Source organism: Rana temporaria, chromosome 3 (genome assembly GCF_905171775.1).
Source record: "Rana temporaria chromosome 3, aRanTem1.1, whole genome shotgun sequence".
Classification (NCBI taxonomy): Eukaryota; Metazoa; Chordata; class Amphibia; order Anura; family Ranidae; genus Rana; species Rana temporaria.
In genome coordinates this window covers 337,710,059-337,736,924 of record NC_053491.1, presented here as the reverse complement: position 1 = coordinate 337,736,924, position 26,866 = coordinate 337,710,059, and the positions used below count along the sequence as shown (strand labels likewise).

The window sequence follows — 26,866 nt, the reverse complement described above, 5'->3', positions numbered from 1 at the left end:
TATGGTGGACCTGTCCCAAGATCCAAAAATATTGGGGAGAGGTAAGACGGGCAATTAAAGATATTACCACCTTAGAAATTCCAGATGACCCTTGGGGATGCCTGTTTCATGGGATTAAAATACCAACCAAGATATATAGAATTCTTTAGTTCCCCAGCTATTAAATGGCGCTAAAAGCCTAATATCGAGACAGTCACAAGACCCAGAGAGCCCTACAATGATGAGTTGGTGTAATAGAATTAATGAAATCTATAACTCAGAATACCTACGGTTTAGTGGCGAGGAAGGAATGGAGGGGTTCGAGGAGAAGTGGAGGGATTGGATAAAATATAGATATTCAGTAAGATTTGCCGAACTACTAGAAATATAAACCGGAAAGAATAGAATAGGAGATTAGGAGATACAGTCGAGTGCTGGAAGAGAAAGTAAGAAATTAAGCTTCATAGAGGTGGGGGGAGGGTTTCAGGGCTGGGGGTGGGGGTGCAGGGGGGGGTAAGTTTATAAATGTACTTAATGTATTAGCCGTTTGTGATGTATGGAAAACGAGGCGATAGGTCGAGAAAAGTCGACCAGCTTTTTGTGTAATCTTATACTTTTAAAGAAAATTAATAAAGAAATTGAAAACAAAAAAAAAATCATTAAAACAATATATACAACATCCAATCAACTTCCAATACCATTCATCCTCTTCCCCCATTCATCCCACATACAACAAAAAAAGAAAAAACCCATTCCCCTATTTTCTCTCTTTGCCCGTACTAATCTTTTTCCTTCTCCTTTATGGTTCCCCTTCCTGTTTTCCCTAATTCTCATTTCATAGATATTCCTCAATTCCTTTTGAGAACCTGAATTCATCCAATTTTTGCCATATTCCTCGCATTTGACTGTTAATGTCTCCTTCTTCTCTTATTTGTTTTTCCATATATTGTATTTCGCTCATTTCACATATCCAGTCTTCAATGTTTGGGCTCTTATTTTCTCTCCAATTACATGCTATTATTGTTCTAGCTGCAGATGTCATATGGTGGAAAATATCTTTCTTAATGTTCTTTATTGATTCTGGCATCAAAGATAATAGTGAGGTATCCATATTTAGATTCCTCTCTATTCCCAATACCTTCTGATATATTTCATGAACTATTAATTGTGTTCTGATCCAGAGTGTCCAGATTTTTTAGCCTTCAACAAACCTTCTCATCATTTCCACAGATGCTTGCTTGGTTCTTCTTCCCAATTCTGGGCCTATGCTCACGGCAGCAGAAACTGGTTGCCTGGGTACCAGGCCCTTCTAGACCATATCTGGGTATTTTGCCTTAGATAATTGATGTGCTCCTATGTTGTTCTCTTCTGTCAGCTAACCAGGCAATCCTGTACCATGTTATCTTGAACATGTGTTTCGCCTTTTTTTGGTGTATAATATTTTGTTCATTACTTGTGCCCCTGTGTAGGCACAACTTTTGCTGTTGCAGAAGTACAGTATTTCTTAATTTGTGTATTTATAATGACCTTTGCCTGGAATTCTGTAAATATTAAGCTTTGGCTGATCACAGATTTACACTGTACAGGTATATACGGTAATAGTGAACTGCTGGATGGATGACAAAGCTGTAATTGTTTTCAGAAAGTGCAGCTGGGAAAAGTAAAGCATGGGCGAGAGACCTATTGGCAATTTCAAAAACAGATGAAGTGACGGATTGAGATTAAGCAGGGAATTTCCAAAAGGGGGCAGGAAGTGGCGATGAAATCTATTTGTTTTTGCTGAAAAGCATGAATGTGGTCTAACATGGTAACATATTAGTAACTTAGTGCATGAAAATATGTTCTGTAGTAATAGGAATTGTTTTGAACTTGTATTACATCACAATACAATTATTATTTCCCCCTATTGATATATATAGTACATTATGTAGCATTTTACAGAGTACATACCTTTCAATTAATTTTCTTTACCCCTCAGGCTCACATTTCATCGTGGAAGGAAGCCAATGAACGTGCTGTTTTGGCAATTTAATAGATAGGCAACTCATATCCTCATATTGATCTGTGACTCCAAATTAATAATAACTACTGCAGTAGGGAACAGACACAAAAAGATGCTCAGCCTCTTTCCAAATCACTTATTCAGCGCGGTTTAATTTATTTTATTTCTTTATACCCATGCTTACATAGGTATCACATTAATATTACAGTTGTGCTTTAATGTTAACAAGGAGCTTAACATAGGCAGTCTAATTTCTTATCAGGACTTTATTGGTGCCGTGTGCACCATGAGTGCATTGTGCAATACATAAGCAAAGCATACAAAATAGAATTCAGCTTCTTTGACGGTGCCAGTGTGGTTTTGGAAAGGTTATAGGAAAGTCTTGCAGACACAGAGAGAAAATGCAAACTCCATGCAGAGAGTATCCCAGGTGGGATTTAAACAAAGGAGCTAGAGATACAAGAGTGCTAATGTTGTAGCCACTATGGTGCTAAAATAATCATATTACATATGAGCATTTGTGACAACATGTGGGGAAAAAAAACATTAAGTTAAAATACTTATAACAAGTGGCTTTGTTTGTAGCCTAATGCCGCGTACACACGATCGGTTAAACCGATGAGAATGGTCTGATGGACCGTTTATATCGGTCAAAACCGATCGTGTGTGGGCGCCATCGGTTATTTAACCATCGGTTAAAAAAAAGCCAACTTGCTTTAAATTTAACCGATGGATTCCTAACCGATAGGTCAAAACCGATCGTTAGTAGGCACAACCATCGGTTAAAAATCCATGCATCAAGTCGACGCATGCTTGGAAGCATTGAACTTCGTTTTTTTCAGCACGTTGTGTGTTTTACGTCACCGTGTTCTGACACGATCTGTTTTTTAACCAATGGTGTGTAGGCGCGACGGACCATCAGTCAGCTTCATCGGTTAACCGATGAAAACGGTCCATCGGTCCGTTCTCATCGGATGAACTGATCGTGTGTTAATTTGCAATCTTTCATCTTATGAACGTTTGTTCAATTTTATATGAACGTTTGTTCAATTTTATAATTGTTAGAGGGATCAAAATGATGGTCGTTTTTTAGTACAATGTTGGGAATATTCCAAGGAGCAGGATGGAAATTTTTTCTCAAATGCACATATTTTTAACAATGTGTATGGTTTTCATTCAGGAAATTACATTGATACCAAAATTGAATGTTAAATGCAAATACAAATTTTCAGCACTTTCGAATACAATTCAAACATTCATGGATTAAACAATGAATTTTCATATGAATGTTTGTTAAAAATCTAATGTATGTTTGATTTGTAGTTGTCACGGTGCTACACATGTGATTTGTTATGACACCAGCCCCTTAATGGCTTGACAGTTGAGACTAACATGAGCACATTAATAACTGTAATGGCGCGTACACACGACTGTTTTTAATGTCATGGAAAAAACAACGTTTTTCTCGACGTGATTCTTGTTAAGCCTGCCTTGCATACACACGATCGTGAAAAAAAAAAATGCTCGAGCAAAGCACAGTGACATACAACACTTACGACGGCACTATAAAGGGGAAGTTCCATTCAGATGGCGCCACCCTTTGGGCTGCTTTCGTTAATTTTGTGTCAGTAAAAGTTTGGTGAGAGACGATTCACGCTTTTCAGTCTTCGTGCTTTTCAGTCTGTTACAGCGTAACGAATGTGCTATCTCCATTACAAACACTAGTTTTACCAGAACGAGTGCTCCCGTCTCATAACTTGCTTCTGAGCATGCACATTTTTTCCCGTCAATAAAGCCTGCACACAACCGTTTTTCACGACGTGAAAAACGACGAGAAAAATTAGAGCATGTTCTAAATTTTTAATGACCATTTTTCACGACGAGAAAAATGCTCTGGAGCCTACACACAGTCGTTTTTAATGACCAATAAAAAAAATCGCATTTTTCCCCTCATGAAAAACGGTCGTGTGTACGCGGGATTACAGTTATCATTTAGGCCCCATTCACACATTCCTGAAAATTTACCAAAACACGCATAGAACTTGCAGTGCCATCTTTTCTTTATGACACCCTAAACACAGCTAGAAGATGCACGTTTTCACGTAAATAGGCTGCCTATGCTGTTGCGCTACAAAAGTGCAAAAAAAGTGTGTTTAATATTCTCATACTGGAGTTAAATGGTGCTTTTAAAGGTTTCAAAACTCTTGCTGAAAGTCTTGCAATTCTTTGTAAAAGCCCTCTGTATAGATTGCTCTTTTGAATGCCATGTGAGTAAGGCCGTGAAGTAGAATAAAAGCTTCAGTGTGGCCCAACCATTGTACAGCATAACTAAACAGACTGAACATGTTGATAATAAAACTTTTTTAACATGCATTGCTAAAATTATTTATATTCTCCTTTAATGTACAGAGGTTGAACAGTTTCATGCACTACATGAAACTTTCATATATTATTCTTAAATTCTAGTTTTCCATGACCATTCTTTGATATTTTCTGTTTTCTTTTTTTAAGGGAAACCTCTGCCTCCCACCCCAGATGACAACAGGGTAAGTGTTTTCATGTATCTTCATTGCTTATTCTCTATTATGTTCAATCGGTATGCAGTGTCTCTATAACTGGGCACTGAACATTATATGACAGGGGGCATCTCACTTTAAGTGCTATGAGCCCAGACCAATGTAAGACCTGTCCATGACAGCTTGCGTTCAGTTGAGAAGGTATGGATGATGCTGGGCACCATACAGCAAGCGATTGGAAATCTGCAAATAAATTGTATATATAGCCAAAATTACGGTATTTCTTAATGACAAAAGGGAGAAGTAGAACAGTGTTTATTGATACCTGGACTAGGTATATTAATCATCTCTAGTTGTCCTGGGGACTTAGACAGAAAGCGATGGGAAATCCATAAAAAGGAATGGCGCTGTATCTCAAAACGATAAGTCTACATTGGACATAGACAGCGGGGCCATAGAGGAGATGCATATTGCAGGGCCACTCTTTTTCCATTTATTGAAAAGATTGGCGGAAAAGATCGGAATATTCATGCTCTGCAAATAAAGTGTATGTATAGCCAAAACTATTTCTTAAAGATAAAAGGGAGAGGTAGAACCTCTTAGGTCTTTTTTTTTTTTAAATCAGATAATTTTTATTAAAAACAGACACAAAAAACACAAATACATTTTCCAATGCGCTACAAAAACCAAACAAAAGCAACATATCATTGAGGACACAGAAATATCCATACAGCATAACCATACACTCCAGTATAGCATTTGTTCCAACATATACGTCTAAAAACAATTATTCAGCGGTAAATGAAATCAATGATCAAGGACCCTATGTAGATCATGTGTGTCCTCCACTTTGCACTCTCCCCTACGCTGCTGCTGACCCGAATGGGGCCATGAAGCAGAACAGGATAGCAGTCTCCCCAAAACAGCGGGTGGCGGCACCAAATTGGTCATAAACAATTAACTGTTGGGTAAAACCTACAAAAAACAATCTATCTCCGCAGGGGCCTGTAAATATATGTTGGACTCCCTCTGGGAGACAGTGTGGGAGTATTGTTGGCTCTACTCCTCTCTAGCTCAATTGGTTCCCATATAACATAACCAACTAGGACAATGTAGTAGCTGGTGCGGGTCTGCCCCCCAAAATTCTATTTTGTACAAGTCGCAATGGTGCCAGACCTGGGATGTCTAACCAGGGATCCCAGATATTTTTTAATTTCCCCAGACTACCTCTGTGTTTGTATGTGAGTTGTTCCCTAATAAGAGAATCGTTTACAAATGCAATCCATTCTGAGTGTGTGGGGGCTATTGCAGACAACCACTTTCTGGCAATAAGTTTCCTAGCCAAAAACAGGACCCTAATAATGGCAAGGAACGTGTGTGGTGTATATAGTTCCTCATCTAGCCAGCCCAACAGAAAGAGTTTAGGATCAGTTTTAAGGTAACCTCTTAGGTCTTTATTGATACCTGGACTAGGTATAATTATCCTCTCTAGTTGTCCTGGGGACTTTGACAGAAAGTGATGGGAAACCCATAAAAAGGAATGGTGCTGTATCTCAAAACGATAAGTCTACGTTGGACATAGACAGGGGGGGCATAGAGGAGATGCACATTGCAGGGCCACTCTTTTTCCATTTATTGAAAGGTGGAGTTGGGCTTTGAAGTGAACTTGAGGTCTGTTTTATAGTGGTGAATGGGTAGTAAGCAGGAAAACATGCTCTCTTACATACTGTACAATTCAGTGAGAACCAAAACCTGATATGCATTATTATGAAAATGTAAAACCGCTTCTGTGTTCAGCAGTTTAGGGCAGTCCCTACTCCACCTCATTAGTAGACAACAAGGAAACCCATCAAAGCTATGGGCCTCAGCATGTTAAAGTTAAGCAGGTTTGGGTTTGGAAAATTAAGAGGTCCTACAGACAGCTTTTTCTGGTGCCTTATTTAGGAGATCAGTCTTTTTGCATTGCAGAGGACCTCACTAGCACTGGGATAAGTTTTATCTCATATGAAAACATAGTTACTGTGTTAAACCAATTTTTCACATTTCCAGATAAGCAATTTAGAGCCAGGCTGGTCACTGGCATTATACGATTACGCAACAGGAAATCCAGAAGAGTTGGCACTCTGCAGAGGAGAAGAGTATCTGTTACTGGACACTTCTCAACAGAATTGGTGGAAAGTACAGGATAAAAATGGGTAGGTGGACACCAACGAGCACACAATCTTTTCATCATGTTTGGGTTTTAGGAATATCGAGATATAATTTTTAGGTCAAATTGGGTTTAATGTAAGCAGCATACTTGCCAAAAGTCAAATTCTGCATCAAAGTTTGGCCACTTCCTGATCAATTTTACCCACACTTATCCGAAAACTGTGCAAATACAGGTGAACATCCACCCAAACTGCCATCAAAATCTAAAGGTATTTTGAAAAATCCAGAGATGTAGGCAGAAGGGCCCTTTATTTGCCACAATACCTCTCCCAGTGTTTGCAACAGACCTGAATATTGTTTGTGATCACTTAAACAATCAGCGTGCTCATTATGGCCAATACATTAACATTTGAACGCTGGTTCAGTTGTTGGCACAGAGATCTTGAGTCAGATTTTTTTCAATTTTTTAATTAAACAAAGAATAATAAAAAAGGAACTATGAAAGTACAGGCATAACACTTGCAAGGTACACAGGAGTATTTGCTACACAATTTTTTTTTAATGCCGCAGAATATTACATACACCTTAGGCTCCTTTACACTGCTCCGCTGAAAAGGTGCGGTAAAAATGTATAGGCATACTGCATTTTAATACTGTTTTTAATGCAGTTTTAGGCGCATTTTCTGTATTCCTGACTTCCAGCATTCACCTGTGAAAATTAGACACTCAAAAACACACCAAAAACACACCCCAGGTGCATTTTTGATGCGTTTTCCCATTTATTTCAATGAGAAGTTGAGTTTTTGATGCACTTTTTAAACATGCACCACAAATGCAGCATGCAGGCCTTTTAAAAAATGCACTGCACCCATAGAGCACGCATTGGTGAGAAAAGCTCCATAGCATTTAAGGGGATATATTTTTCATGCATTTTTGTGCTGCTTTTTAAACACCACAAGTGCATCAAAAACTGATCAGCATGAAATGGCCCTTAAATGAAAGTCATTATATAAAACAGGTAACAAGTACAACTTATCACCTCATGTAAAAAAAAACACACCACCACTGAGCCAGAACCCTACCCCACCACCACTGAATGCTCCCTATGCACTTACTGCCACCAGGGTTGCCAACTTTCAGTAAATTTACAAACAGTTTGTAAAAAACATAATTGTTGCATGTGGTAATGAATGTCAGTTACGGACATGCAGCCTACACGTCCGTAATGGAGAATCAAGGACAGATGCAAAAAGTACAGATTTTACAAACTGTTCATAAATTTATTGAAAGTTGGCAACCCTGACTGCCACTCTAGTGTAGAAATGCACACTTCTGTGCTAGTCATCACTGCAGTGATACACTTCCACATACAGCTTATTTAATGAAAGGGGTCACACATGCTAGTCATCATGTAAGACTGTTATTAAGAGAAATGTTTGCTGCAGATCCATAAGGCTATGGATGTGGATTGGGCTTATTTATGGCTCTTACTAATTGGCAATCATCTTCTTTGCTTTTCTCTACCAGTGAGCATGAAGCATAATAATATATTTATATTTTTTGTTTCAGACATGTGGGTTATGCTCCAAGTGCCTACTTGGCAAAGCAAAGTGAAGACAGTCTTTTGGCCTATGAGTAAGTAACAGTATTTCGTTTGGGAAATAAAACACTGACTAGTATAAATAGTAGCACAGGGTGGCATTATAACAACAACAACAAAAAAAGTATATCTGTTTCCATTAGTATTAGCAAAGTTTAAAACAACTTTGCTAAACTTTTTTTGAGTAGGTTATATAGTTTATGAACAGGCACTACATTTTGTTTACTAAAGGATTGGCGAAAAAGATCGGAATATTCATGCTCTGCAAATAATGTGTATGTATAGTCAAAGCTATTCCTTAAAGATAAAAGGGAGAGGTAGAACCTCTTAGGTCTTTATTGATACCTGGACTAGGTATATTAATCCTCTCTAGTTGTCCTGGGGACTTAGACAGAAAGCCATGGGAAATCAAATTTATTTTTTACCAGAACAAGAAGTGAAGGCCATACAAATCCCTTTTTTTGTTGCCCCTGCACCAACTGTGTATCTCAAATCACTGATTTATAGCAGGGGTCTCCAGTTTTCTGTGTTTTTGACTTTAGGGGGTCCACACTGTGATCAGTGGAAGTAGAAAAGGTCCAATTTTAAGTGGCAGAAAACAATTCCCATCTTAGGTGTCAGTGGGAGTAATAGTACCTTATCATTGGTGTCATTCGGACCCTTTTGTTGGGGTCAGTAGGAGGAATTATGTCCCTTTGTTGGGGTCAGTAGGAGGAATTATGCCCCTTTGTTGGGGTCAGTGGGACGAAAAGTGCCACTGTTGGTGTCAATGGATGGAAAAGTGAGGCCTCGTACACACGACCAGTTTCCGCGGACATGTCTGACCGTGTGTACGGCCTAGCGGACCGGATTCCTGGGCTAGCGGACAGGTTTCCAGCGGACAAAAGTTTCTTAGCATGCTAAGAAACTTGTCCGGTGGAAACCTGTCCGTCGGACATGTACGATGGTTAGTACAACTCATCGGACATGTCCGCTGGCCCGAAATCCCGCGCATGCGTCGAAGTGATTCGACGCATGCGTGGAAGCATTGAACTTCCGGGTTCGCGCATGTCGCCACGTCATCGTCGCAGCCACGTCACCGCGTATTCTGTCAGCGGGAATTTGGTCTGATGGTGTGTACACACATCAGACCAAATGATCCCAGCAGACATGTCTGATGAAAACGGTCCACGGACCGTTTTCATCGGACATGTCTGGTCGTGTGTACGAGGCCTCACACATCTTTGGTGTCATTGGAAAAAAATGTGCCCCATTGTTGGTGTCATTTTGGAATAATTGTGCCCCTTTCTTGGAATCAGTGGGAGTAATTATGCCCCATTGTTTGTGTCAAAGGATGGAACATTGCCCCAAGAGCCAGATAAAAGAAAGCAAAGGGCCACATCTGGCCCCCGGGCCAACGTTTGTAGACCCCTGATTTATAGCATATATACAACCTATTATTGTAGAGTCAGTTGCCCCAGAGAACAGAATTTTCATGGCTCCACTATCCACTAGCTTCAAGATTAGGAATAAATCCCTTATTTGAATTTGGATTTGTAATGGAAGTGAAGCGTACAGGTATCTTCTCTTTTTAGAAGGCTGTACTCTCATTTGCCCTGGTTCATTGTGGAACTTTTTAGCTCTGTCTACCTCCCTATTCCCTGTCTGGTTATATTTTCTTATAAACCATCTTGCAATTCAATTTTGCTGATCTTGGCTGTGTAAATGTGCATCTTTGTTTATAGATGGTACAACAGAAATATTAACAGGAACCAAGCTGAAAGGCTTCTGATTGATCAGGCAAGTTCTAATTTGTATGCATTATATTGTAGGACTATTTGGTAGGCTTTCTGGTTTAAAAATAAGAGCAGTATTTGAATTTCAGTTTGCATGTGCCTTTCTTTAGTTTGGCTGAAGTCACCTACAGCTATGTTACTATACACCAGTTTTCATCTGTTAGTATATCACTGCAAGTCTTGCAGTAAAATGCAGTCTGCGTAAACGTTTCTATTGACCACTGCTGGAAATCTATAATGTAATTTAGGCATGAAATTTCCATTTAACAATATCATTTTTGCTAAAGCTGAATTTAAAACACACAAACTAACACTCCATAGTTTTACTATCTAAACATTTTTAGATAGTACAGAATAAAAAAATTGGAAATGGAGAAACTACTCTGGTAAACGCAGGTTTAACATTCTCTGGCACAATAGGATTTTCACCCAACCATGTAATCCTTAGGTTACTAAAAATGCATACCACATTGAGTACTAATAGAGTATTAAGGAAAACCACATAGTGTATTGGTAATAATAACGTGCACTACTAACGTGCATACATTCTTCAACAGCAGTATGTTATAGAGCTGTTACTTGATAAGGGCTGCCATTTTGTCCTGTGAAAGCTATTTACTTGGTAGGCTCATTTTCATTGTATGCTCATTGTAAGGGGAGGTTCGTTGACTTTATACAAAGTGCAGCAAGCTCTAGAAACGAATTGCCATTTGTTTTTGACTGCAGTCAATCAAAATCTGATTGGCTGTAATGGATACATTTACTACACATTAAGTGTGTATTATGCTGATTTAATAAAATGCCTATCATTGCTTATTTGTTTTATGCTTCATCTGGTGTTCTATTTTATTTAATTTATTTTTATGATGTTCTGGTATAGGGGAAAGAAGGTGCTTTTATGGTTCGGGACTCAAGACATCCAGGAGTGTACACTTTATCCATATTCTCTAAGTCTCTAGGGTAATACCATTTATTTTCTGTAACAAACTACCTAATTGTGCATAGGATGCTTCTGTATGTGAAGTAACAGTTCATTAACGTTGTATAGGTCCTAAAAGTTCTTACCTTTATACATCTGAATATTCCAGGTTGTAGGCAGGTGGGTCATTGTTAGATAGAGAGTCTGGGTTGCCCAGGTGGTAAAGGGTCAATATTAGATCTGACGGTTTCCCAGGCTTTTTGGGTTCTGCCCTCAACCCTGTTTAATGTTTAAATTAGGGGGAAGGTCAGGCTCAAGGAGGGAGTTACAGAGTAACCTACGATCACCATCGCCCTAAGGGAACCCACCTGCTAAGGACTTTGCCACTAATAGATTTCTACCTGCAAAGGTATACTCGGGCAGCCTAGAGATAGCTAGTTAGGGACGTAAATGTTCGTGCACTGTACTGTTGCAGCCTTCAGGTAAAGTTTCAATAACTGTTTCTGAGCCTGGTCTGAAGTTATTCAAAGGGATGCATGGTGGTACATGGCCTATCACACAGGTGCTTAATCTGTGGCCCTCCAGCTTTTAAAGAATTGGCGTAAAATGAAGGATGGATGGCCGCACTCCAAACCAAACAGGTTGTCTTTATTTAAACGAACAGCAAAAACATACCAGATCACAGCAACAGAAACAGGAGGATAACCGATGTTTCGCACTGACTTAGTGCTTATTCATGGCTTTTAAAGAACTCCAAGTCCCACGAGTCATTACAAGGCTGGCAGTTACAAGCAAGGCTGAGGCATGATGGGATTTGTAGATCTGCAACAGGTTGAGCACTCATGGCCCAATCATAAGAACCGGGTCTGAAAAGCACACACGGGGTGCAAGAGCAAAGCTGCCACTAAGGGTTAATTTAGCTGGGGAGTTGGAGTAGAAGAGTAGTTGCCATAGGTAACCATGAACTGGAGAGCATGAATGGCAGCCAGACAGTGAGGAACGGTACCAGGCTCAGGTGACAGGTTCTCCAGTAGCGAGAGGGGTCAGTATCCTGTCTCCCTCCCTATTGGTCAGTTCCTCAAACACTAACCAGGACTGAATACTGGGTATGGAGACCTAGGTATAGATTTTCTTAAGGAGTTTATTATGTGTACACAGGAGGGTCATGTTATTGCACAGCGGAACCCCATTCTGTCACAGGGAGTAAGGTGGCAGAGGTACGCTGAACTAGTGAAGAGAGCAAAGGCTCAGTGGTTTCCCTCTTGATGCAACATTTATTGAGTAATGGTGTGTAGTAACATGGGACAGAACATTTTACAGAGGGACTCTAATTTTCTGGCCTTGTCATTGTTCCGTGTACATTGATCCGATGCCAGGTTTTACTCCCTGTCCGAGTTGCTCGGGTTCCTGCCAATCCCACTGAACCTAGATATTAATAAGTAGAGAAGGGCTTGGGTGTGTTTGTGATCCGACCAGCCTGATCCCGCCAGGAAGCCCACACTGCACATCGCTAATCACAGGCAGTGAAACGTTTACCGTGCAGCTGCGGACTGCGAAATGTCTCACTGCCTGTGATTAGCCATGTGCAGTATCGGCCTCCTGGTGGAATCAGGCAAGTGGGATCCCGAACACATCCGAGCCCATTCCTATTAATAGGCCGTTGTGTAAGGCCTTGTACACACGATAGGATAGCCAGAGGACAACGGTCTGAAGGACCATTGTCTTATGTTAACCGATGAAGCTGACTGATGGTCCGTCACGCCTACACACCATAGGTTAAATAACCGATCGTGTCAGAACGCGGTGACGTAAAACACAACGACGTGCTGAAAAAAACGAAGTTCAATGCTTCCAAGCATGCGTCGACTTGATTCTGAGCATGCGCAGGTTTTTAACCGATGCTTTTGCATACTAACGATCGGTTTTGACCAATCGGTTAGGCGTCCATTGGTTCAATTCTAAAGCAAGTTCCTATTTTTTTAACCGAAGGTTAACTAACCTATGGGGCCCACACACGATCGGTTTTGACCGATGAAAACGTTCCTTCAGACCGCTGTCCTCTGGTTATCCTATCGTGTGTACGAGGCCTTAGTGTTCGAGCAACGTGTCCTTTAGTGAAAGCTGGACTCCTCTGTTCCTGTGGTGTTCGCCGCTGTCTGAGTACAAAACAAACCTTAGATAAGTTCACCTTTGGGAACATGTTACATGTTGCACCAGTTTTTAGGGAGGAACATGTAACATATTTCCACCCCATGCAGCATCTCCCCAATCCGATGCATTTAGTGACAGCAAGCGGGAAATCTTCTCCCCCCATTCACTGTCACTATTTATTTATTTTAAATGCGGATGCGTGGATCAACCCACGCCCAGCTGCGTCATTTATTCACAATTCACCTTTGTGGCTGTCGGCTTGTATTTCTCAATGAACGACCAGGGTGCTGTTCAGCGCTGTGGTATTTCATTCATTCTTCCTGTCAGTGTGTATATGCCTGCCCATATGAGCAGACATTTATACTGACAAGTCTGCAGGAGTCCTGCATGGTGTTACGGGTGCAATGCTTTCCAGGCTCCTAGTAAAAAAAATTAAAATAGATGCAAATGCATTTGTTATTTTTTTTAAAAGGTGAAATTATCCTATTACACCCAACTTTGAGATTTGTTAGTAAAACTGTACATATCCTCGCAACTACTAAGTGCATCCAGGTGAATTTTTATTTTCAGGACAATTTAAACTTTCTCTTGTTGGTAAATATTAATTAATATCTCCTGATTTCATTTTATTATGATAGGAAAACTGGCCCAAATTAGTCATAAAAATCTTTTTTTAAAACGTTAACTGTATATTTGTATACCATTACCCACTACCAAAAAAAACTACAAAATAAATTCTACTACTCCTGACAATCAAGGGAATATCATGTATGTGTCTGTGATTTTTTTCTTTGCACCCATAGTGGGGCCAAAAAACAATAGTATGTACTTTTTTTTGTCCTACCTAAACACACTAACACTCCCTGACACTAAATATAAAACCTTTATTTTTTTACCTACACACTGCACTAACACTGCCACTGACATTAACTGACACTTATACTGACATTACACTTGACATAACTTAACAAAATCAAGCACTGATCTAGTTAACTACTTGCCGACTACCTGCCGCAGATCTACTGCGGTGCACTAGCCTGTGTGGGCGCGCGCAAATTTGCCAGAGGGGGAGCCAATTAGCAGGTCCGGTGGATGCGATGTCCGCCAGCCACATGCGATCCTTCCCCACAGAGGTAGAATGAGGATCTGCCTATGTAAACAAGGCAGATCGCCATTCTGACAGGGGAGGACATAGAGATCTTGTGTTCCTGCTAAGCAGGAACACGGATCTCTGTGTTGCCCCAGTCAGTCCATCCCCCACACAGTTGGAAAACACTCCCAGGGAACACACTTAACCCATTGATTGCCCTTGGTGTTAACCCCTTTCCTGCCAGTGTCATTAGTACAGTAACAGTGCATATTTTTAGCACTGTTCACTGTAATAATTTCAATGGATTGCAAAAAAAGTGTCAGTTAGTGTTCGATTTGTCCGCCACAATGTCGCAGTCCCACTAAAACCTGCTGTTCACGGCCATTACTAGTAAAAAAAATGAAAATGCTATAAAAATATCCCATAGCTTGTAGATGCTATAACTTTTGTGAAAACCAATCAATATACACTTATTGGGATTTTTTTTAACCAAAATGATGTAGCAGAATACATATTGGCCTGAATTGATGAAGAAATTCGATTATTTTATATTGGATATGTTTTATAGCAGAAAGTAAAAAAATATTTTTTCAAAATTGTCGCTCTGTTTTTGTTTATAGCGCAAAAAGTAAAAACCGCGAGTTGATCAAATACCACCAAAAGAAAGATCTATTTGTGGGAAAAAAAATATTTGGGTACAGTGTCGCATGACCTTGCAATTGACAGTTAAAGTAACGCAGTGCCGTATCGCAAAAAATTTCCTGGTCAGGAAGAAGTGAAACTTTCCGGTCCTTAAGACCCCTTTCACACGATAAGCCCGCTCAGATCCGCCTGTCTGTTTTTCAGGCGGATCCAAACGGGCCACCCATTCACTTCTATGGGCAGGTGGATGTAAGCGGAAACCCGTTTGCCATCCGATCCGCTCAAAACAGATGTTTGCCATCCGTCTGGCGGATCGGATGGGATCTGATGAAAACTGACATGCTGTCTGTTTTTGTCCGATCTCCTCATAGAAATCAGTGGTGCTCTGACAGGTCTCTGGCTGCTCAGTGAGCAGAGACAGATCTGTCATCTGCCGGCTCAGCGGAGATCAACGGAGCGATCTCCCGCTGAGCTAGCAGAGTCCGCTAAGTGGATCCACCCTGTGTGAAAAGGGCTTAAAGGGGTGGTTCCCCCTTAAAACAAATTTCTAACAATACATTTGGAAGACTGCTTACACTGCGGGTAGGCTGGCTTTTTTTTTTTTTTTCGTACATGCCTCGATATCGCCGTTTCATCCCTCGACTTCCGGGTATGAGTCTTGTGGCGGTGGGCGTTCCTAGTTGATTGACGTTCCTCCGACCGACGCATACTTGACGTCACGACTTTCCGAAAGAAGCCGAACGTCGCTGCGCAGGCGCCGTATAGAGCCGACTCTATACGGCGCCTGCGCAATGATGTTCGGCTTCTGTCGGAAAGTCGTGACGCGCAGTATGCGCCGGTCGGAGGAACGTCAATCAACTAGGTCCAGCAAGACTCATACCCGGAAGCCGAGGGATGAAACGGCGATATGCGATATGATCGAGGTATGTATGAAAAAAAAAAAGCCAGCCTACACGCAGTGTAAGCAGTCGTCCGAATGTATTGTTAGAAATTTGTTTTAGGGGGAACCACCCCTTTAAGTGGTTAATCTTTGTTTTTGTTTTGTTTTCTCAACAGAACTTTTTTGTGTAGACTTTTAGAGGGAAAGTCTGTTTTTTCTCCTCATCAAAGAAGAGAAACAACCCAGGCGTGATCTATAGAGTGAATGATTACTGTGATACCCAATCACAAGCTATAACAATGATCATGTGATTGGGGTCTTGTTCCTCTGGTTCCTGAGCAAGCATCAAGGGATTTTAGCAAACTTTTATGCAAAGTCTTACCAGCTTCTGTTCAAAAAATACTGAAATATACCATAGTAGTTCCTTAAAGGAGTTGTAAAGGAAAACATTTGTTCACCTTAATGCAATCTATGCATTAAGGTGAAAAAACATCTGATGATGCCGGCCCCCCCAAGCCCCCGTTTTACTTACCTGACCCCTCGAAAGTCCTGCGCTCGGTCCCGAGATCCTCTTCGCTGCTCAGCCTGGCCGCTGATTGGCTAGAGCGGATGGATTGAGAGCAGCGCAGCCATTGGCTGGCACTGCTGTCAATCACATCCAGTGACGCGGTGCGCCAAGGGGCGGGGCCGAGTGATACAGTGAGCGCCTATGGCCCCTCGCTGTATCACGGGAGCGTGCCCGCAAGGACTCATCACCATGCGAGCTCTCTCGCATTAAGGTGATGAGTTCTTGCAGGGAGGACCAGAGACAGCCGCTGAGGGACCCCAGAAGATGTGGATCGGGGTCACTCTGTGCAAAATGAACTGCACAGTGGAGGTAAGTATAACGTGTTTGTTATTTTAAAGAAAAAATAATGTGGATGAACCTGCATGTTATAATCAAACAAATCAATTTTTGGGTTATGAAAAGGAAAAACCTGCATCTCATCATCCCTGTAGACATGTAGCATTCTTGGCCAGCATACTACTAGTGATGAAAGGCTCACTGCAGCATACCTAAGGACAGTGCGGTGGATGCCTGATATTTTAACTTAAGTTCTGTGCAGAATTCTGGTAAAATCGATGAGCTAATCACAAGCAAGAAACCACATATATGCATTTATATATGTATAAATACATAAGGGGTCCATATAGTGAACTTGGTGTTGAGTTATTCACTTTAAGGTCATCGCAGAGGACAAGGGGGCACTCTTTACATCTGGAAGAAAATACATTTAATTTCCAAATACAGAATGTATATGTGTAAGAAAAAAACAAAACAAAAACGTTAAATTCAATAAAAAGTATTTGCCTCGTACACACGTCGTACACACGACCAGTTTTCCCGTCGGGAAAACTGCCATGAGAGCTTTTGGCCAGGACAACTGGCCGTGTGTATGCTCCATGGCAGTTTTCCCGACAGGAAAACCGCCGGGAATCCTGGCAGGAAAAATTATGTTTTCTTTTTTCCTGCCGCGATTCCTGGCGGTCTTTTTCCCAGCAGTTTCCCTATGGGAAACACTGCAGTGAAGCATACACATGGCTGGGTTTCCCGGGCCAAAGCTCTCATGGCAGTTTTACTGCCAGGAAAACCGGCCGTGTGTAGGGGGAAAAAGCTGCCGAGCCGGGTTCTCGGCTTTCCCTTCTGGGTTTCCCAGTGGTAAAAAATCCACCGGGAAACCCGTACGTATGTACGAGGCATCAGAGCTGTGAAAATGTGAAATAAACTCCCTCAAGAGGTGGTTCTGGCCAGCTCAGTACAGTAGATTGTTTTAAGAAAGGCCTGGATTCTTTACTAAATGTACATAATAATATAACTGGGTACTAATATTTATAGGTAAAGATGATTCAGAAAACATCCAATTACCTCTCTGGATCAGGGACATTTTTTTCCCCTGCTGGAGCAAATTGGATCACACTTAATTTTTTATTTAATTTTTGCCTTCCAACAGTTGGATCAACTGTGGGTACAGAATTGTATATATAGGATTGTATATTTTTTTCCCTTCTATTGGTTGAACTGGATGGACTTTTCAAACAGGCTAACTATGCAACTATGTAACATGGCTGTTTTTGTGCAGAATGTCCCCAGTGTTACCAAGGATACATTGGGGTGACTTTAAATATTTCTAAGTTTTAGAAAATAAATGCTAACTGCAGATAGCAAAAGGTCCTTCTAAATAACATTAAATCACAAATTTGCAGTAATATCAATGTTTTAGTGAAAAAAGGATTTTCCGTTAATGTATCCTTACATGTTTGTGGTATTACCGTATTCTTACAGAGAGGGTATTCACACAGTGAAGCATTATCGTATCCGGCAAACTAATGACTCTCCTCAAAAATACTATGTGGCTGAAAAGTATGTGTTTTCCACTATACCCCAACTCATCAACTACCACCAACACAACTCTGGAGGTATGGATATATGAAAATCATTATAATTTAGTAGATAGATCGATAGATCGATAGATAGATCGATAGATAGATAGATAGATAGATAGATAGATAAATAGATAGATAGATTATTTGTCATTTGTCATATCTTTGTTTTGCATACAGGTCTAACGTCTCGTCTTCGTTATCCAATCTGCTGCTGGAAGGAGACAACCCCTGTCACAGCTGGACTGAGCTATGGTGAGCCTCCTCTATAAATATATTGTATTTGGCTATAATGCTATTGGTGCATAAGCATGTAAAATAACATTTAATATTTGTTGTTCTGTTGACCAGGTCAGGCTTCTTGATCTGCTAGCTAAAGCCTTGTACACACGCTCGGTTTACTTGGCAAGAACAGCAAGAAAACTGCTGGCAGAGCTTTCTTACTGAGTATACCGAGCGTGTGTACGAGGCTTTCAGGTTTCTCAACAAGAAAACTGCCCAGAATCTAGATGAGAAAAATAGAGAGCATGTTCTCTATTTTCTCATCGTGAGATTCTCGGCAGTTTTCCTGCCGAGAAACCCGAGAGTGTGTATACTTACCTGGTCGCCGTGGAAACCCATGCATGCTTGAAATGACTTTGACGCATGCATCGTAGCTTGCTAAGCATAGGTAAGGTGCAGCAAGATGGTGGCGACGGCATGGAATGTGACGAGTGCACGCTCGTCGTACGCGATGACGTCACTGCGTTCTTGCCTTTTAAGAGAACTGCGGTTCTTTTGAAAGGAGAGTCTGTACACTCGGGCGGCAAGAGATTCTTGCCAAGAATCTCGTCAGGAAAAACAACGTTTTTTTCCTGACAAGATTCTGGTCCGTGTGTACGAGGCTTAAATGGCAGAACTTGTTTTCAATATATCATACTAATTTTGGTCAAAAAGCTAAGGATTCAATCTTTATTATACATAATTAAGTTGGCTAGTTGTGTCCTGTAAGGGTCACCCTGACCACAACCATCCTAACCTGACAATAACGACTTTCAGACGTGCGGACCGTATGTCCGATTTTCATTCATCCGTTTGCTGGTTGAAAAAGGGACATACATTGGTCCCTATGTGATTGCGGGTGTCAGCGGATAAACATCCGCTGACACCCGTAATCACCTGCCTCCGCAAAGATCCGATTTTGCAGACGGTAGAAGATTCTATTTTTTAGGGGACAGCCCTGTCACCCGCCGGCTCAGCGGGGATATACGGAGCGATCCCCGCTGAGCTTACGGAGCACACGGAGGCAGATCATTACTGATCCGCCCCGTGTGAAAGGGCCCTTAGGCTTTATGCACACAGGGCGTTTTTACAGCTGCTTTCAGCATCGTCAGACTATATTTTTGCAACTTAAAAATGCCTCTTCATGTTGTTCCATGTCCTCATACACACACAGGCTTTTAAGAGCTGTGGCATAGACGTTTTCAAGGTGCAAAGAAAACAGAGGGCGTTACAGCTGTAAAAATGTCTGACGTGCCTTAACGCTGGAAACAGCGCTAAGCTGCGTCAGACGGATTTATTTTTAATTTTTATGTCAAAATGGTTTCCCATATATTGATTTGAATAGAAGTCGCATCCAAGTCGGATCATGATGGTCTGACTTGTGGTGCGACTTTTGTACTGAGGATCATGAAGGGGAAGGGTCTGACCAGAGGGTCTGGTATGGATCTTGGGGGGGGGACACGCCGTTTTTTTTTTATAATTTTGGTGTGGGGTCCCCTCCAAGTCCGGGAGTCAGTCGGCTGCTGGTTTTCCAGCATGCTTGTCCCACAGAAGCCAGCTAAACTGGCCAAGCTGGTTTCTGTTTTTGAATCGGCCAATGACGCCCGGCATTCGGCCCGTGTTTTTTTTTACTTTCAAGTTAAACAAAAAAACAAGAAACTCACTATGTGTACCAGGCTAAATCTTTCAGTAGTATTGTTGCATGTGCCTTAGTTTTGCTGTCTTTACAGGTAAATGGGAAATTGACCCCACCCACCTGACATTTATTCAGGAGATTGGCAGTGGACAGTTTGGAGTGGTAAAGCTGGCATCTTGGCAGGGGATAAAGAAAGTTGCTGTGAAGATGATTCGGGAAGGAATGATGTCAGAAGAAGATTTTGTGGAGGAAGCTCAAGTTTTGATGTAAGAAACTCTTATTCTGATTTTTGTGAAGTGGAATATGAAATATCTTGGGAAACTGCAATGTTCAAAATAGAGGCTGGGTATTAAACATGTGTGCAAAAATATGAACCAATGAGCCAACAGATGGACCTTTTTAACCACTTGCCCACCGCAGTACGAGAAAATACGTCCTCTGTTTGTGCGGTGATATCTGAATGATGCCTGCAGCTACAGGCATCATTCAGATATCACCGTCTTCAGCCAGCGATTCTGTGCACAATAAGAATGATCAAAGTGGCAGTTCCGCCGCTTGATCGTTCTTATAGGCAGCGGGAGGGGACTCCCCCCCCTCCCGTCGCCATCTGGTGCTTCTCCGGGCTCTCCCGTGCCATCGGGGGCCCGGAGAGAGAATCGGCCGGCGCTGGCTGGGGAAGCATAGAGGTGACTGGTGACCAGATGGTCACCAGTCATCTCTATGACCGTCGGAAGCCCGGGCTCGACGTTATGATGTCACGCCCCGGTACCCGGAAGTAAACAAAGCCGCAATCGCGGCTGTCGGTGTGAGATCGGTGAATGTTTTTTAACCGATTTCATGCTTGTAAGCCTGGAGGAGAGATGTGGGGTCTTATTGACCCCACATCTCTCCATAAAGAGGACCTGTCACACTGATTCTTATTACAAGGTATGTTTACATTCCTAGAGTGTGTGCTCTAGAGCGTGTGCAACAATTCTAGCACTAGACCTCCTCTGTAACTCGAAAATAGTAACCTGTAAAAAAAATTAAAGCGTCGCCTATGGAGATTTTGAAGTACCGAAGTTTGACGCCATTCCATGAGTGTGCGCAATTTTAAAGCGTGACATGTTAGGTATCTATTTACTCTGAACAAACCCATAGTTTATTATAAAAAAAATCCCTCTCATGGTAGCAGCTGGTGGCTAACAGGCAGCATCACCGAGACCTCCCTCTTCTTTCTAGAGCTTGTGAGACAGATCTGGAAAGAGAGGAGGTGAGGTTGAGCTGCCTGGGGTGTTTTAGGGAGCCCTGACAAATCCCCAAACTAGATTGGCAGGGGGCAGGTTTACTTAAATGGGGAGGAAAGGGTAGAGTATGAATGTGGTCACAGTACAAGTAACCACTAAATATTTGTTCCTTTCTCTCAAATCTTTTCAACAGGAAAATGTCTCACCCAAAACTTGTTCAGCTGCTTGGTGTATCCACCCAACACATGCCCATCTTTCTTGTGTTCGAGTACATGGAGCATGGCTGCCTGAATGACTATCTGCGCAGGAATAAAGGGACACTGTCAAGGAGTGTAGCTCTCGGGATGTGCCAGGATGTCTGCGAGGGCATGGAATATCTGGAGGCCTCTAATTACATTCACAGAGATCTAGTAAGGGCCACTGCCTTAAAATGCCTCTAGCTATCTTGTGTCCAAAGACCAATAACCCAGAGCAGCCAATCACATGTATCCAGTTCAACAGCTAAGAACAACAATTCAAAAGCTTAGTGTAAGTTCACCTTTCAGGAAGATTTTCAGATAGTACATACAGTACCATAGCTACTCCTGTTGTAAAGATGAAGGTTCTCCTTTTCCAGATGGAGCTGTTTTGGGTTCTCTCCAGAAAAAGCATTGGTTCCCAATACCTCTCTGTCCTGAATTTCACTATACTTTATTTAATTACATTATTGCACCACTTAAAGGAGAAGTACAGCCAAAACTCATTTGGCTTTACTTTTTCTGTGGATCACAGGAGTGTAGTTCATTCTGCACTTCTGTGACCCGTTTTCAGCAGACAGCAGGCTGAAGCCCGCTATCGGCTGACGTTACAGAGCCGGTCCAGGCTGGGGCAGGATTGCGACAATAATTCAGGATCCACCCACAATTCTGTATTTCAATGTATTTTTTATTAAAGAAAAACAAGTTCCAATGTAGACAGACACATTGGCTGAACTAAGCAACATAGCAATACAAAGATATAGAAAATATGGCCATAACACACATCCTCCAGTTAGCACAACAGCAAAACATGAAGTATACAAAAGGCCTCAAATATAAGCATCTGTATTGCATACATTTTTTTTTAGAGAAAAGAAGCAACAGGAGAGGAAAAAAAAAGAAAAGGAAGAAGAAAAGAGTGAAAGAAGAAGAGAGAAAGAGAAAAAGAAGAAAAAAAAAAAAAGAAGAAGAAAAGGGGAGGGTCATCCCGGAGTTCCCTCGGGAATCGAAATATAGTCGATCCATGGGTCCCATATTTTGTTAAATTTCTTAGTATTATTACAAAGCATATGGGAGAGTTTATCGTTAATCATAATCCAGTTGGGTTTACTTTTAACTTGGTCAAGAGGAAATGTCGACTGCTTCCAGTGCCTAGCAATCGTGATTCTCGCCGCCAGTAACATATAGTTAATCAATTTTACAGATGTCTTGGGCGTATCATCAGGTAGTTTGTGAAAGAGAGCGGCTTCAGGAGATCTGCGGATGTTTACCCCCGTCACTGAATTAATAAGATTGAATATCCTAATCCAAAATCGAATTACAATGGGGCATTGCCACCAAATGTGGTGCATCGTTCCCAGCTGTCCACAACGCCGAAAGCAGGTTGGCGAAGCGGAAGGATGCATTTTAGCTACCCTAGTTGGCACCAGGTACCAACGCAGGAGCGTCTTATAATTGGCCTCTATAAGAGATGTATTGATGGAGATTTTGGATAGCTGATAAGCAATATCTTGCCACTCGATCAAATCAAAGGTAAGGTTCAAATCCCTTTCCCAGTGATCCATATAGGCAAGTTTTGAATCAATTTCAGTAATAGAAGTATATAACGTAGATATCCGACCTCTCTGCAAGCCTCTACCCTGACAGGACAATTCAAATGTCGTAACCGTAAAGGGTCTCAATATTAAATTAACTTTAGATCTGAAAAATGATGCGATTTGGTTGTACCGAAATAATTCGCTAGGGGGCATAAGAAACTTATCTTTAAAGTGTTGTATAGGATACATTTGATCTCCATTCAGGAAATCACCAATTCTCCCACCCACAATTCTGGACCGGCACTTGGCTCAGACTCTCAGCGAGCTGCTGAGAGTCTGAGCCAGCCACTTCCACCCCCTCCACAGCCCAGCCCTCCCGTAAGTGTGGGGCGGGGCAGAGCAGAGAGTCGGTGACTGACAGTCACCGACTCTCTGCTCATGGAGCTCTGAGAACCAAGCGATCAGCAGTCTTTAATTGCTCAGTTCTCAGACGGACCTAGGTATGTAAGTAAGTATGATTAAAAAAAAAAAAAAATTAACTACTCTTTAATTTCACTATATTGCTCTACAATTAGAGAGGACCTAAAACAGCTGGAATGGAAGGACCTTTACCATTTCCAACCGGAGGCCCTATGGCGTGTACTATTCATTAGATGTAGAATTGCATAGGGGGATTTTTTAGAAACCTTCCTGAAAGGTGAAATAAAACTTTAAACTTGCCACATGCTTTTTTAGTTCTACCTGACTGATAACAAATTGTTGGATAGTTTACGTAAAGGTCCTCAATTTAGGTTTGGTAAATCTTTTGTTTTGGTAAATCTAACGAAGATTGTACAGTCAGATTGTAACTGACTATACTTTGGGTTGGATCACCCAGGTGATTGGTTGCAGTGGGCTACTGCATTTTGTATTCTGCTATTTACCTTATAAAATAAAGTGTCTAACCTACACTATACATCTCTTAACCTTTGTGAAGTTGTTACCCTTCTGCAAATATGTATAATATAAAAATAATTTCCTGTGTCACAGGCTGCTCGAAATTGTCTGGTTGGAGAGTCATTGGTGGTTAAAGTGGCAGATTTTGGTATGACTAGGTAAGACTGCTTAGTCTATTTATTACATTTTATGGTTGTTTGAATAAGGCTCTCCATAGATTGGCAGATGTCTTGCCCATATCCATCTCAAGATTTTTAATGTATATTGTTTGGTAAAGACCTCCAACTGTGTCAATTAATATAATAGGGCAGGTGTCCTCATCTCTGTCATATCATAGAAACAATTGTATCAAAAACTGGGACTATATTAATGGTAAACCTGCTGACAAAAGAAAAACCACTGACTGACTGTTGTCATTTAAAAAAGCATCTTATTTATTATCTACTAAGAACATACAGTAGTTTAGTGGATGTCATATGATGATCATTCCACTTCCTGCCCAAGGTACGTCATATGATGTCAAGGACTTTGAGTGGGGATGCCTGCAGCTATAGGCATCATCCAGATATCATCTATTTCAGCTGGCGATTCTGTGCCCCGTAAGAACAATCATAGCAGCTTGCTTGATCGCTCTTACAGGCGGTGGGAGGGGACATCCCCCCCCTCTCGCCTCCCTCCGGTGCTTCTACCTGCTTGCCCCTGCGATTGACGAGCTGGAGAACAAGTTGGTCACCGCCGGAAGTTGAGCAGATGGTCCCCAGTCATCTCTGTGACCCTTGGAGGCCCGGGCGCAATGTTATGGCCCAGACCAGTGGAAGCAAACAATTCTGGGCACACGGCTGGAAAGACCGAGAAAGTGTAAAAAATAAATAAAGTAATGAAAAAAAAATAAAGCGCCCCCCTCTCTACGTACAGGTAACCTGTAAAATAATTTAAAGCATCGCCTATGGAGATTTTTAGGTACCAACGTTTGGCGCCATTCCACGAGTGTGCGCAATGTTAAAGCGTGACATGTTAGGTATCTATTTACTCAGCATATCATCTTTCACATTATACAAAAAAATTGGGTTAACTTTACGGTTTAGTTTTTTTTTTAATTCATGAAAAATTGCTGCACAAATACAATGTGACATAAAAAGTTGCAACCAACACCATTTTATTCCCTAGGGTCTGTCCTAAAAAAACATGTATAATGTTTGGGGGTTCTGAGTAATTTTCCAGAAAAAAAAAAACATTTTTTAAATATAGGAGCGAAGTGCCAAAATTGGCCCGCATGGGAAGTCGGTAAATCCAATACAAACAAAGCTACATTCAAATACAATTTCCATACTGGCAACCATGTAACAGTATACTTAGAACTTATCTATGTCCCAAATAGAATTTGGTCTGCGCATTTCGTAACCATCAGCCACTTCTTCAGGACACAATACTTTACATCAGTCCATATTCACATGAAATTTGTCACCAAATTATTCTGAAACATGAAATGTAGTCAGCAAAAACACATAGAAGAGGCCAGTCCCCTGGTAGTTCACTGGATAAAATATAGTGTGCTCCTTTCTCACTACCATAAGTTTGCACTTGGCTGGAGCCAGGAGCGCTGGCGGGGACCCAAGAATAGGAGGATCAATGCTGCTTTGTGCAAAACCATTACACAGGGCAAGTAAGTATAACATATTTTTTATTTAAGTAATATACAATTTTTTAATTTTTTACTACTCTTAGCTTCAGTAACTTTTTAGACACATTATAATGTGTTACCATTTTTCTAGGTTTGTCCTAGATGACCAGTACACCAGCTCATCAGGCAGTAAATTTCCAGTGAAGTGGTCAGCTCCAGAAGTCTTCCAGTATGGAAACTACAGCAGCAAATCAGATGTGTGGGCTTATGGTATGGCTTGTACTTGGCAATTCTATTTGCGTTGTTGACAATGGTTTCTGAAAATGTTGTGGTCAGTCAGTAGGGATTAAGACCCTAAAAAATTCTTACCAGACCCTTATACGAGTATGTCCCCCTTGACAAGGTACCTCTTCTCCCATTTTAAAGGTTAAGTAGCCTGGTACACTTCAGGAAGGGGGTGTATGCTCACTCCCCACCCCTTTCCTGGCCTGCCAGGCTGCACGCTAAAAGGGTCTGGTGTGTATTTTTTGGCATACTTCACACTTTTTTTTTGTGTGTGTGGGGTTCCCCCTTAAAATCCATGCCAAACTCAACTGGTATAGAATGTTTTTTTTTTTGGGGGGGGGGGGGTTGTCATGCTGTTTTTTTTTAATGTAGGATCTCCCCTGAAAATTCATGTCAGATCAGAAGGTCATCTACAGTATATCAGACATTCCTCTGGGATAAGGGTTTGGTATATATGAAGGGAGTTCCTGGGAAGCATCTGGGAATTGTCATTTTGCTGTAAATTTAACCACATGAGCTCTGGAAGGTTTTACCCCCTTCATGACCGGATAATTTTTTGCTATTTAGCACTGTGCTAGTTTAACTGGCAATGGCACGTCATGCAACTCTGTATGCAAATTACATTTTTTATCACTTTTTTTCACTAATCAAGCTTTCGTTTGGTGATATTTGATCACCACTTTTTTTTATTATGTAGCACGACCCCCTAGATGTCTGTTTAGAATTACCTGCTCATCTGCTCAGCCATGACCTGGTGAACATTCCCCACCACCTGACACTCTGGGTTCAGACATCCTTGTATCACTGTAGAGTGATAGTCAGACAACATTGTCACAAAGAGGTATATATACATGCTTCCTTGAGAGATAATGTTACCCCCCTAGATGGATATTTCAGCTAAATTATTATACTGCCACTCTGCAGAAGATGGAACCTGGCCAGCCTATAATGCTATTCTAAGAAGGGAGAGCAGGTCTAGAAATGATAACATAGGGGCCTTT

General features: G+C 41.4%; 1 protein-coding gene across 1 annotated transcript in view; it reads left to right on the top strand.

The window, feature by feature from the left end:
• Positions 1 to 26,866, top strand: part of ITK (IL2 inducible T cell kinase) — a 72,904-nt gene that overhangs the window by 35,208 nt on the left and 10,830 nt on the right. Inside the window, exons 5-15 of the mRNA XM_040345083.1 lie at positions 4,493 to 4,527; positions 6,547 to 6,692; positions 8,218 to 8,283; positions 9,973 to 10,027; positions 10,904 to 10,983; positions 18,029 to 18,162; positions 18,307 to 18,381; positions 20,118 to 20,289; positions 21,443 to 21,659; positions 24,053 to 24,117; positions 25,732 to 25,850. Coding sequence (XP_040201017.1) covers positions 4,493 to 4,527; positions 6,547 to 6,692; positions 8,218 to 8,283; positions 9,973 to 10,027; positions 10,904 to 10,983; positions 18,029 to 18,162; positions 18,307 to 18,381; positions 20,118 to 20,289; positions 21,443 to 21,659; positions 24,053 to 24,117; positions 25,732 to 25,850 — 1,164 coding nt within the window. The remainder of the gene's footprint in view (positions 1 to 4,492; positions 4,528 to 6,546; positions 6,693 to 8,217; positions 8,284 to 9,972; positions 10,028 to 10,903; positions 10,984 to 18,028; positions 18,163 to 18,306; positions 18,382 to 20,117; positions 20,290 to 21,442; positions 21,660 to 24,052; positions 24,118 to 25,731; positions 25,851 to 26,866) is intronic.